The sequence below is a fragment of the Sinohyriopsis cumingii genome, chromosome 11 (assembly GCF_028554795.1).
Source record: "Sinohyriopsis cumingii isolate HCF-2022 chromosome 11, ASM2855479v2, whole genome shotgun sequence".
NCBI classification, from domain to species: domain Eukaryota; kingdom Metazoa; phylum Mollusca; class Bivalvia; order Unionida; family Unionidae; genus Sinohyriopsis; species Sinohyriopsis cumingii.
In genome coordinates this window covers 102,047,751-102,061,664 of record NC_142971.1, presented here as the reverse complement: position 1 = coordinate 102,061,664, position 13,914 = coordinate 102,047,751, and the positions used below count along the sequence as shown (strand labels likewise).

The 13,914-nt window shown below is 37.1% G+C and overlaps 1 protein-coding gene across 7 annotated transcripts in view; it reads left to right on the top strand.

Annotated features, from left to right (window-relative positions):
* The window catches only part of LOC149789180 (protein kinase C delta type-like), a 227,101-nt gene that overhangs the window by 71,418 nt on the left and 141,769 nt on the right, over nt 1–13,914 (top strand). For 6 of the 7 annotated variants that reach the window (XM_089975327.1, XM_089975321.1, XM_089975324.1 and 3 more), the window contains one exon: nt 12,964–13,129. In XM_089975327.1, the coding sequence (XP_089831453.1) occupies nt 13,003–13,129 (127 nt within the window). In that variant the 5' untranslated portion in view covers nt 12,964–13,002. Of the gene's footprint in view, nt 1–12,347; nt 12,517–12,963; nt 13,130–13,914 lie in introns of those variants that run through there. The other variant, XM_089975325.1, reaches the window with a different exon arrangement.

Sequence of the window (13,914 nt, the reverse complement as noted above, 5' to 3'; positions counted from 1 at the left end):
TAAACCGTACGAATCAAAATAGATAATTCCACGTGGATCGATCGCGTAAGCAACCCAGTGAGTTCCCGGACCATCTTTGTTGTCGAGATTGATAATGCCAGTTTCTGGATTATTCGGTCGTTGCGGTAATTGATCTCGCATAAATACGCCTCTGAAATGTTTTACACGCAATTTTTTAACAGCATCGAGTAAATCAAAATTGCTCAACGGCGTTAGAATTTTTTTGGATACCATGATGGTGGAGTTCCTGGTAGTCTTAGACCGCGTCCCTTTTTTTTCTTGTATCCTTTTCCCGTTGCCTTTTTTAGTGCCATTCCAGCTGCAGTTCCAACTGCACCGAGTGCTGCGGCTTTTGCTACGGCTGGTGCTGCCGCGGCAATCAACGCCGGTATTGCTGCGAGAAGAGGAAATATTCCACCGGTTTTAGTCATGTCCTTGATAGCTGCAGCAGAGAAATCAAGTCGGACACCGGTTTTTGCTGTTAGTGCCTTATTAAAATGTTTAAGCTGAGTATTAGTCAACGACAATTTGTTTGGACCACCAGTAATCTGATCTCGTTTTAGTGTTATTGATGTCCCGCACGTGCTTGCGTTCTTTGATTGCAATTTCTTCGTTTGACCGGAAGTCAAGGTGACATTAACATGACTGTATGACATTATATCCTAAGTTTGATTTTAATTGCGTTACATATTCTCGATTGGAGCGTCGATGACCCTCATTCGTCCGCCAACACCTTCAAGCAGCATTGCTTTATCGGAGAGTATGACAGCAATCGCTCTGTAACCACCAGCAGGAACACCTACACGAGCTCGGAAATGTAGGTCGACAACAGATTGTTTAACCAGATCAAGATGTTCCAGCGAAAAGTAATAAATCGGATATAAACTCATAAAGTCTCGCTGTGATATTTGCAGGCCAGTGTCTACATTAAGGTCGCGCCCCATAAATGACATCAGACGATGATACGCGCGTGCGACACGATGATGTTCGAAATCTATTAATATATCCTCAGATGGCTCCTGATGCCCATTTATTCTCAACGAAACTTCAGAAACTCCAAGTGTATCAAATACCATTGGATTTCTTTCCTGGCTATCTGTTCTAGCACGGTATTGAAATGCAATGAAAATATGTCGTGGTGCTGATACTCCTTGTTGCGATGATATATGCCATGTAAACAACCCACCATTATCACCCTGAATAACGTCTGTGGTTGTTGTTTTCCAGGATAGCAGTGATTTACCGCCCGTGTCCATGAAAGACAACAGTCGTTGTTCTTCGGTGATTGACGGAGACAACACTGGCATCCACAACCACAGTTTAGTTAGTATTACCTGACCAGGGGCAACAGCAGCATCTCGCCAGATAGCGTCATTATCATCAGGTTTTCGCACAAGTACAACTGTGTGTTTGGCACCGAATATGACCTTGTGGACATCTCTGCAGAATCCAAAGATGTGAGACAATGGAATCACACCTGAGAACTCTTCATCTCCACTTAACATCGATCTACGTGTTGCAAAACCCAAATTAAAATTTTCGTTCATCGATGCAACTGCGTCACCGGCATTATTCATTGTTACATTCCTGTTCTCGGGGCTGTCGGTTATATCCTTTGCAAACATCATTGATGGTCCGGCTGATCTGGTGTAATCATCCGAGTATCTCGCCAACCCGAGAATTGTTGTGGCAACGTCGACGTTATCATGAATTGTTTCAATTTCTTTTCCATCTATCATGTAAATAGCGGATTTAAATAACGCCATGATGCCGTTGTTAACAAATCCAACTCGGTCGCCGATTCCGTAGTTAGTGTTATCATTCTTTAAAAGCCTACCTTCAACTTCGATGAAGGCCTCAGCGGGCAAGAAGTATCTACTTGTATCCTGGACCTGTAGTTCAATTCTTCCGCGTTGGTTAGGATCACGTGCTTCATAAGAATAATATTGAAAATCACGTACAGAATCATCTTTAAGTACTGGTTTGGACATATCAAACGCGTCATTGGATTTTCGTGCAAACATTATTATTATTTGTGATGATCTAATTAAAATGTTATCGTCACCGGAAACCACTACCAGCTATCAAATTAGCAGTTACACTATCTTGCAACGCTTTGGAGGTAATTCCTGCTGTTGCGATCTCAGCTAATTTCTGATTTACGGCCTTATTTACTACGCTACTAACATTTGCCGGCATAGCTTCAGTGGATGGTAGTTTTACTGGCACCAACCTCTCGACTGGGTTTTTTTTTCGTATCAGCTGTGCTAGTCGATCCTTGATTGATTGAAATGCTTTCCCGGCAAGACTACCAACAGTGCCAATGGCTTTATCCTTGACAACATCAGCGGCTTTCATCGCGAATTGTTTTGCTAACGGTCCAGCTTTCGGAGCGATTCTTGTGACTAAATCCCTAACAACATCACCGACTCCATCTCCGTAAACAACCTCGTATACTGGTAATCGTGAGTTTACTACTCTGACACTTCTTGGTCTGCGAAAAGAATCGTGTAGTATCATTTTATTTAATTATTGTTTATCTAACTGAATTTGCTAGCAAATTTAATTATTAGTCGCTGTGGTAACCGTCTGCGAGTTCATCAATGAGCCCCCGGTAGATGCTGATATCCATGATGCCACGCTGAAATAGTCTCTGACAGATATCTGCGGCTTCATTTATAATTTCCGGAGAATTGTTTCCGGCACGTCTTCCTCCGATGAGAACTTCCAACCGTGATACATCATCGATGATATTATTAGGGCAGGCAATAAAACCGGATCCTAAACCCTCCCCTGTTGATGGTACAATTCTTGGGGATAAAATGTCTTGAGGCAAACTTTCAGAAGATGTTGTTAAGCTAATTATCGGCGACCTAGTTTGTTTGAATTTTTGGCCCCGCGGACTTCCTTCAGATGCAGCCTCGTATTCACTTAACGGAGTTAGGCCAGGATCTATTGCTCTTCGCCGTGAAGGATATTGTTGTCGTTCTGTGTGTTGCAACGGTGATTTTTCTTCTTGAGGTTGCGATGGTGGAATTTCAAGTTTACGTATAGCATCTACAAGTCTATCGTATTTTGTATCGTCCCTGCTGATTTGTTTTTTATTTTCACGTATACGATACGAATATTTGATAAAATTATCATCTGTCATAGAACCGTGTTCTGGGTTTAAAGACACATCTCTTCTAATCAATCCTAACAGTATTGTCTCAGGTAATTTCTCTTCTGGTACATTTTTAAGAAGTTCAATATAATCCGGCGTAAATCTTTTGGCGGGGTCAGTAATTCTCCCTGTTACTCGCTTACCAGCAGGTACTGACACAACAACTTCATCGGGTGGAGGCGGGGGTTTAAGTCCAGCTGAAATATCCTGTAAAATTTTCCTTTGCTCTATTAAAGCCTCTTTGGTAACAGCTGCGGATTTTTCAGTAGCTTTGGTCACGGGTTTAAATAATTCCTCCGTAGTCTCTGCAAAGCCTTCCCGTGCTTGCTGTCTTAGTTGTAATTTTTGTCTGACACTATCACGGACAGGAAGAAATTTCTGAATTGCTTCGAGACGTTCTCGAGCTAATCTAGTCGTATGTGCTTCTCCAATATTTGCCATTATTCATTTGTCAATGATTTAATTCCGCTAACATAAAAATGTTTTTCCTTGGAAACTCATTTCCCAGAGCAGCAGAGGGGATGGACCCGACCCATGGATTTTTCAATAACGACCCCGCCACGGAAACTGTTTCAGATTTATTGAAGTAACCCAAGTTGTCAGTGCAAACTCAACGAGTTTGTCCCTGGAAACTCTTCGAGTTTTCGGGGGACATTTTTTTTTGTCCTGTATTCTGAATAGAAGGGTTTATTTCGTCGAAATAAGCCCTCTATCGAGGAATAGTTTCCTGGAGGGGTTTATTGTGCAAAAAGTTTCGGTCTGTACAGCCCCTCTGCTGCTTGGAAATTGGAGTCTGGGCTGGTGGAACTTCAGTCAGGGCTTGTGATTTTATTTAAGTCTCCAGCCCCGGGCTAGTGGCTATGGCAGGGGTTATTGATTGAAGTATTAATACAGCAATAAAAACAACTTCACTTGTTCTGTTAGGTTATCCACAGTATAAACTACTACAGTAAAACTTGGATAATCCAATTCTCTTGAGAAACCTAGATTTTTGTTGGAATATTGCAGGATTCATACATTCATACCTTGCAAGGATTGGAGGTGATTGAATTTTAAGTGGCAAATTGAAGATATTTTTAAAGTGCTTGAAAATTAGCATGCTAACTGAAAAGTGATTGAAAGTCCTTTAATTTTTTTAAAGGAAATCAAGAGTGACTTGTACATTGTTTTGAAACAGTTGAAATTGTGTTGATCATTTTGCACTGATTGAGACAAATGGCTCTTATAGTGTAAAGTTAATATGTTTCACTTTGAGTGCAGTGGAGGTCTGACCTAATTAATCCACAATTTGTTGTTTCAGAAGTATATCACAAAATGAATGAAAAAACATTATATGTCTTTAAGATGTTTCATAAATTAGGTTCTTGAAAATGATTACACTTATCTTGGAGCGTCCTTAAAAAGTTTTTAAATTTTATGTTTCATGTGCAGTCGGAATCCACTATCAAAACATCAGTCAGATCTTTTATAAGGAAAATTCAAGTTTGTATAAATAAAATATATTTCTTCACTTGATGATATTTGTGCATTTACACAGAGTTATGTCAAATATATTTTAAAACAAAAATTAAGACATAAAATAAGTGTCATGTTGTATTCTTACAACCCTTATTGTCCTATGTTGGCTAGACCAATGAAAGTATAATTGTTTATTTTTCTCATTGTGTCCATAATATGGTGTTAAAATGAGGTAGAACAATCTCTAACCCTCACTCACAGACACACATATTAGAGAGAAAATGTTGTGTGCATCTGAAACTAGAAGAGGTGTGAGATTAGCATTTTTGTTTATGTTCTTGAATGTTTCAAATTTTAGAGTTACAGTAATAGGAAAAAATAGTCAGAGAATGGTCATTCATTTCTATCAAGTATTTGAATGATTTATGTTTGAGTTACCTAAGTTTAATTGTGTAATTTTTTAATGCTACTTTAAATAGCTCGAGACACAATTGATTATAACCTATTTTATGAACTGAAAGAGACACCTCTGTGTGCAATCCAGATAATGCTTTGAGTGAAATTAGGCTTCAGACCTGGAAGATTTTTTATGCCAAAGAAAGAAGCAGTACAGTGACTTGGCCTTTGCCAGTTATTATGATTAACTCATTGATGAAGAGAGACTTAATTTATTCATTGTGACAAAAAGATAATGCTGTGTCATCTTATAAGCCAGACAGAGCAGTTGGTCTTTATCTTTATTTTTCATTTGGAATATTACCAATTGCAAATCAGGATGCGGTGCTTTGGATAGAGCAGATGGGAAGAGTGGCATCTGTACTTTGTTGTATCAGAGTTTGTAAGTATTGTGACACCTAGTAGCCACTTTTCTGTAATCCAGATGACACTTTCTGATACATGTAACATATATTCTTGCTTACAGGATGAGCCCAACTGCAGACTGCATAGACCCAGATCTGCTGTTGCATAATGTGCTGAAAGATCTGGGTCTGTGCAGTTTCATAGGAGTAATCAATGTAACAAACAAAATAAACCCTGGTCTGCAGGTGCATTATGTGGTGGCAGATCATGATCTTTGTTGTTTGCAGTTTTACTTAGCTTATAAGCATGTATATGGTAATAACATTATAGCTTTAGTTCATGCCATGATGTGTGTAAGGTATCAGGTGTTGCTGTCTTGCCAATACCAACTTCTTGAGCAGAAAGCTTCTGACAACATAGTGAACAGTAGTCAAGTTTTGTTTAACTTCTTGAAAGTGTCACATCTTTTACATTGTTGGCTCCTGTCAGAGCTGAAACTTTAAAATATCCTATATACTAGTATATAATTCAAGACAAACTACAAACATTATAGACCCAGATCTGCAGATGCGGTGTATAATCACTTATAAGTGAAACTTTAGGACTGCAAGTATATACTATGGGTCTGAAATGTATACTTCTTTAAAAAAAGTGATTATTAACACATTAACCCCTCCAGGTGATGAGTTTACATGGCAGGAGGTAGTAGTTTACTGCCGAGCTCTATAGCGTCAAGGTCATGTATGATACTCTAAAGTGGGTGGTATTATAGAAAGGTAGACAGATGTAGCTCTACAATGATACCAAATAATCTGGAATCTCTAGGACACACGGTACTAATTATATGGAAGAAATGTGAACCAGTCTAGAAATGGGTGAAGAAATAATAGAATATTTATGGGTTTGGTGGTCCATAATTGGTTAATAATGAAAATTAAAATTTTAGTAAAAATATCTTTTGAGAGCTTATCCTATATGTAATTTAAAAAAAATATAGACAGATTTCTTCTGATGCAATTTTAGCATTCTTACAGGCTTGACTCAGGAGTACTCAATAATGAAAGTAGCACCTGATTCATTTGGTACAGAATCAATAACATGTGTTTCATGCACATGTATGTAAACAAAATGCTGTGGCTTATATGGTGTTCTCCACACATAACCTTGCACCAAGGTTAGATGTGCATGGAGAATTATAGGTCTCATCATCAGCACCCAGAAATTTTAAATTATTGAATTTTGAATATCATGGTGTTTCCATATGTTTACAGTTGGAGGTGAAATTTGTACCGTGTATCCTCTAGTTGCACTACAAAATACAAAGGGAAAAACCTAATTTTTTGGACCCAAATTTTTTCTATCCAAATTTCGCCCATGGTCGGAATCCGATTATGTGTCTGGATTTTAGACTTTTTGGTCTCAGGTCTAAGGCAAACCAGTATGAACTGCAAACAGACAGATGAACATTTGCAAAAAGTAGGATAGATGTGCATTTGGAATAAAGAGTGGTCTTGATACGAAAATAATGGGTCTGTTAAGCAACACAAAAAAAGAACTCCAACTTTTACCCTTCTGCTCATGCGCGAGCCAAATAGCCAATGAAAAATGATGCTTCTAACACAACTAGGCAGTATGTTATTGCAAGATCACCTGGAAGTTGGTGTTTTTATGATGTATTCAGAAATGGCTTTCAGAATGTGTTTCCTACTCGAATTTCAGGCGAAAATGACAAAATCATCCAAGGGTTAATGTGTTAAAAGTGATTATTATTATATATTATTATTATTATTACAACAGTCATTAGTTTGTCTAGACTTCATCAGCATAGAGACTTTGCAGACACAATTTAAGGAGAAGGTGGGGGAGGTACAGTAAAAACTGCATGTACAATAATTTCATTACATCAAGCAGATATATTTTGATCTCATTCCTTAAGCAAGTGTTGGCATCACTGGGGTTATGATATCATAATGAGCATTGAGAAAACAGGTTTGTGAAACTGTAGCAAAAATAAAATATTAATATTAATTGTTGTTCTAAAATTTAATTCTTATGTAGTTTTACCAGTCGGTTAATTCCTGGTTTATGAATGATCTGCACCTTATCTATCCCAAAAAAATCTGGTTGAAAATTATCGGTCATGGTGGACTTGTACTCAGTGGCCATCAACATTAAACTGGGTCAGGAAGAAGGCAATGTCAGGTTTTTATCTTACCAATAGTGACACTTTACTATTTTGCCAGAGATGATGAAACATCCTAGGAGCCACTTAAAGGTCTGGAGGCTGTTCTATGGAAGTAATATCTTCTTGACTGAAAATGAGATTTTTGACAGGCCTACTTATTGATATGTGACTTTGACCAGCACAGTTTGGTACAATTTACATATGCTAGTAGTTGGTTCCTTTTTCTCTGTGTGGAATTGTATTTTGTCTTGAAAGGTTCAGTGTATATATAATGCTGTACAGATGATGTGGGCAATAGGGACATTGTTTATAATATAAAAATTGGATTTTGTCTTGGCAAAGTGTGTACATAGATATAATGTCATGTTCTGCTGCAGAGGTCATGTGAAGAATGGTGACTTTGTAAGTGAAAAAAGGAGCATTTAAAGAATCTGTGATGGAGACTGACAGTTTATTAAAGCATTTATTGGTTTTTTTTATCATTCATAGACGTATTAATAAAAAACAGATAATATAATAAGCAGAATATATTTTGATATCTTTACATTTTGGATGAATGTTTTTAATGTAAATTCTTTAAATGAGTAGCTAGGTGTCCTGAAAAGAGGTTTCACAATTTTCTTTGAGAAACTTAATTTCTTTTTAGGCTACTACATGGATATTGTGATTATGTAAATGAAAAAAGATCATTGTTTACACTGCCTGTTTTTCTTTTGATTTGCATGAAAATTTTTGTACCAAAGTATATGTCTCTATTTCGGAACATACTACAGTACTACCTCAGTATACCACAGTTATATTAGGGACACACAGTTTAATGTTCTGAGGCAGGGGTTTGACAATTTAAAAAAAAAATTCTATCTGTTAATAGCTGCAAAAATATCTTCCTCTAAGTTATAGCAAAATAACTACATATTAAATCCAATATATAATCTGAAGAATTTTTCAAAATTATCTTGGGATAGAAGACAAGAAAACATCTCAGCTCAAACGAAAATTTCAGCCCCTTCCCCAACAATTAAATGGTCACAACCTTGCTGTGTTAAAGCTAATTATTGTACAATATATAATCTAAAACTAAACTGTGATAATCAAGTTTACACTATAGTTGACACCCTGTGAAAGATGTGCTGGCATTTGAGATCGTGTTGATAAAAATAAGTTTGGACAATGAGACCTACAACTCACTAGCTACATTATTGAGTGGGATGCCACCACCACCACACCTCCCCCCAGCAAGATATTTATTAGAGAGGGCCAGTAATAATAAAAGACTCATACTCTACAAAAAGTAATGTTTTATGGACTTGAGAAATTACTTAAAAATTCAAACAAAAAACAACTGCTGTCCTAAAAACATCGAGATGATTCTTGATCATGCAAAGGAATGCATGTGCTTAATACATTAACATGTGCCAGTAAGTAGCTGAAAAAAAACATTCTGAGTTGGATTTCACACAGATATCTTTAAGAAGAACCCATTTGGCCACCATACTGGCATGCATTACATACATCAAACATGTGATTAAAGGATAATAAATATATATTTATAGAATTCAAAATGAATTTGTGACAAGTACAATTTTTCATAAAAGATTAGTTATCTTGTTATGAAAAATGAAAACATGCTGTTAATATCATTGCATGACAAGATTACTGGGGAATTTCCAAACATTCCATATGGATGGAAAATTGGTACAAAAGAAAAGTACTCTGGTACATACCACAAATAATGTGCACCTCTAGTAGCTCAGTTAAGGCAGCACGTCAGACTTGTAAACCAAGGGTCATGGGTTTGATTCCCATATATTCTAGCCCTTGTCAGTTGCCATGGTGTATCCTTGGGAAAGGCACTTAGCTGTGTTTTCCTTGTGATGATATAGCCACTAAAGTGTTTAAAGTACTGTTAGCCCCCATTCTCTAAACATGAAACACAAATCTTTTGGTTTGTAATGTGATGCAGACCCATTTTCTGTGTCTCCATTATACAGTAGTTAAAAGGATATAATAAAATCTTGAGATTTATTTGAGGGAACAGAGATCACTCCTGGTTATCTAGATAAGAAAGATTTTTTGTATTGTGCTTGGATGTGATTTATTATGGTTTAGGTAACAAACATGAAACTTGGAGTGGCTCAGAATAATTTGGCTTTTGAATACTTACATGTAGGAAACTTTTCAGGTAAGTTTAAACTTGGGTAACTAAAACAATATTTATTAGCTGAATAATTGTACGTAAACAAGAAAATAAGTTTCTTATAGGGTAACAGTAGGGTGCAGAGGCATGATTTTCAAGTTAAAAAATGATTGTTCAGTTTTAAACATTAAAATTCTGTTGCACTGAAGTGGAAACCAACCTGCATTTACTTTAAACAAATTTAGAAAATATTCAGATATCAGGACTTGATGTGTTTTTTAAATATTGATTGCACATTTGCTATGTCGTGGATTTTAGTTGGTCATAGATGATATTTCATCCATTGTTCATTGTCCGTGAGTCCATATTGCTACTGCTAATTTTCTTGGAAGATTGCAAAGAAACTTTAAACAGACTTTCTCCCCATGGTCTCATTTGTCCTAAATGCTGCTTGGACATTCTAAACTGCAGCCACAGAAGCCATCTTTAAAAATCTTGTTCTTGCTGAGTGGAAAATCATATTGACATGGGATTTTCACTAAAAGACACCTGGTAATGTGTAGTTGGTTGTAATTGAAAATGGTGCCCATGTGATATCTAATGTGACTGCTATAACAGCCATTTTGAAGATCATGTGATTTAAATCACTATTTCTCTTGAATATGGTCATATAATCATGAGGTTTATGCAAAAAAAACCCATCACATGATATCTAGTTGGTCACATATGAAAATGGTGCTGGTCTGACATCTAATATGGCCACAACAGAAGCCATCTTGTGGGTAATTGTGAGAAAGCTTGCCAGTAGCTTCTCGTGGGTTGGTTGTTCTTTCCGGGGTTTTCCTCCACCATTAATACTGGCCGCCATGTATAGCCTATCGTGTGCTGAAAAATGGCATTAAACCCTACAACAACAACAGCAACAACAACAAGAAGCCATCTTGAAAATCTTATTGTTACTCTGACATGGGGTTTTCACCAAAAGACTTCAAGTAGGTCCTAAAGAAAATCGTGTCAATCTGATATGCAGGATGGCCATAGCAGTGGCTATCCTAAAAGTGTTGTTGTCACTACTCAGTGGAATGGAAAGTCATATTTTCATGGTGTTTTCACAAGAATTCTTATGATGTCTCATTAGTTCTGAATGAAGATTGTGAAAGGTCATGTCTGAGAGGGTTGCCACAGTAGCCACCTTAAAAATCTTGTTATCACAACTTATGAATAAATGGTTATATAAAAGACTTCCTATAATGTTTTGTTGATCCTAAATTAAAAGGCACTGATCCAAAGTCCAGTATATGAAAATTCTTGTTTTTAATAGTCCTATTAAATGGAAAGTGATTTAGAAAGTCAGTTTTCATCTGAAGAGTTCTTATGATGTCCAATTGGTCCTGAGTGAAATTGATTAACCCTCAATATGGCCACCATGGTGGCCATCTTCAAAATATTTTTATCTCTACTCCTTCTAAATGGATGGCTTTATTATTAACATTGGGTTTTCACCAGTAGACTTGCAACACCTAGTTGGTCCTCACTGAAAATGGAGCGAGTCATATGTCCAATATTATATAAATGCCATGATGACAATCTTAAAAACTTGTTTTACCTCCCCCCAATGACAATTATGATGTGAGGTTTTCACCAGAAGACTTTTAGAGATGTCAGCTTTGTCCAAAATGAAAAGGTTTGGCTTGGTACATTACGGCACAGCAATATACTGGTAAGTAGGTTATTTAGTGCTGAGGTGATTGAAGTAAAGTGTGTTTCCCAAGTATATACCATGATAGCTGACACAGGCTGGTTGTTGATTTCAACCTGCACCCTTTCTGCCCTAAGTCTGGCATGCTAACCGCGGAGTTGCTGTAGCTCCAAATGAAAATTGGTGTCACTCTGAAAACAAGAATGTCCACCACAGCAGCTAAGTTGAAAATCTTGGTATTGCTGAAGAAATTAAAGAAGTTTTCAACATTCAGCAGTTAAAAGGAAGAAATGGTCTTATCTTGAATTCCTTGAAAAAAAATTCAGCCATTTGAGCATCAGACCCTTCAAGGGACTCTTGTTTTAGCATAGACAAACTACCTTGCAAAGTTATTGAATTTGTGAGGTTGAATTATAACTCCTTGAATTTCCCCAGAAATTTATCCTTGCAAAGTCATTGGATTTTTAAAAAAAAATATACTCGCCCACGTAATAGGTACAATTAACTACAAACAAGACAGACTTGGATCTGCCATTACTGTCATTAAACAAGGCACTGTGTGATCAGAGTCTGTGATATTTGTTCACTCTTGCAAAAATTGCATAGACCCAGATCTACTGGTGCATTATGTGAAAGTAGATTTGTTTGTGCAGTTTACAGTTGGATGGAACTTTTATGCAAGTACATATGGTACAATGATTAAATCTTCTTAATGTATGGAGAATGGGTTAGGTATATACACCACTTTCAAAATGTTTTTGCAGCAGGCAGATATACAGTAATGTTTCTAAGAGTTCCATTAGTTGCTACACAGGGTTTTTGCAGGTACATTTACCTGTGAGTATGTATCTGACATCCACTGTGTGTGTGCGTCCATTCTCGCACACACACAAGGCTTGGCAGCATATCAGCACCATACTGGCTGTGTAGTGCAGATTAAAGTTAAATTTTAAAAATTGTAAAGTTAAAGAAAAGCAAGCAACTTGAAGCTACCTTTGATTGGTTGGAAATAAGTGAATGGGAGGCTGCAGGGATTGGTTAAGTGGAAGCTTGGATGTCAGTTGGTGGTGCAGGTGAGTGGTTGGAAGGGGTAATGTTGTGTTTTTATATCAATATTGTTTACATGTGTATGCATTCTGTATATGTACTTTGATTAAGAAGCAGAGTATGTAAATCAGTGGTTCCTAGTCTTTATTTTACTGTGACCCAAAATTGGCCACCATCAGGACACTTTTCAGCATTGAATAAGCAAAAACAGTGTTCTGATGACCTTTCATGACCCTTTTGAGGACCACCTGTGATCCTTATTTGGGTTGTGAGCTAAGGTTGGAAACCCCTGATTTAAATGCATATTGGCTGTGGATTTGGTGCATTTATAAAACTTGAGAAGACCGTGCACATTTAAGGCTTGATGTTGTTTGGATTAATATGGAGTGGATTTCTTCATGGGATAATACTAATTTCATTATTTTAGGTGAAGTTTGAAGTTTATTAACAGAAGATTTCTTTGTTTATTTCAGAAAATCACTGGTAGAGTGTTTTGAGTATTGACAATCATAATGCCTGGAGTTGGATTTGTGCGTGTGAAGTTGCTCCAGGTGGAGCGTGGAGAAACAATGGATTCAGTGGAGGAGACATTTGATCCATATATTGCTGTGAATGTGAAAGAGTCAATCAACACTCCTGGTAAGTGCTCAGTATTGCATGTTTGAATGGCCCCAAAGCATTCTAAGATATTTTCCAAGGTACCATATATACTGGCTTGTAAGACAAGTCCAGATGAAAGCTGGGTCTCTGCAGTTAGTTAAGAATAATCAGTAGAACAAACAACTGAGACCGTAATCTGTAAGCACATTATTATATTGCAGATCAGATTTTGGTTGTTTGCAACAGGACTTGACTTATAAGCAAGTACATACGGTAATGTGGTAAGCATGCTGCAGGTCCATGGCAGAAATGGTGCTAACTTTCCCCAGAAGATGTCAGATGCATGGTCCTTCTTTACTTTTCATGCAGGTATTTATCCTGTCACATTCACACAGTTACCTGTAGATGGCACATAAGTTGATGTGCTCCACTGAGCTACAGCCTTCCTAATAACTGACAAATAGCTGAGGAAGCTGGGCAAATTTCAGTACTCACATTTGTGGAATCTAGTAGATATCTGACACATACCTCAGGTCAAAACAAGTACATAGATTCTTATGTGCTCAAGTTCAGCTTAAAGACTTAACAGTCATGAGATTGATTGGTCAACAATGACAATCATATATTTAAGCCATCTGTTTAATGCACTGTTGAGGAATAATTTTCTTTTGGTTTTATTTGCATATTTAATACATTGGCTGTATAATAGTGGGAACTAAGTGCCTTTCTCAGTGACACTGAGGCAGTTGACAAGGGCTGGACTGCATGGGTGTTGTACAGTGTGACTCTTGCATTACGAGTCCAAATGCTTTACCGTCTGAGCT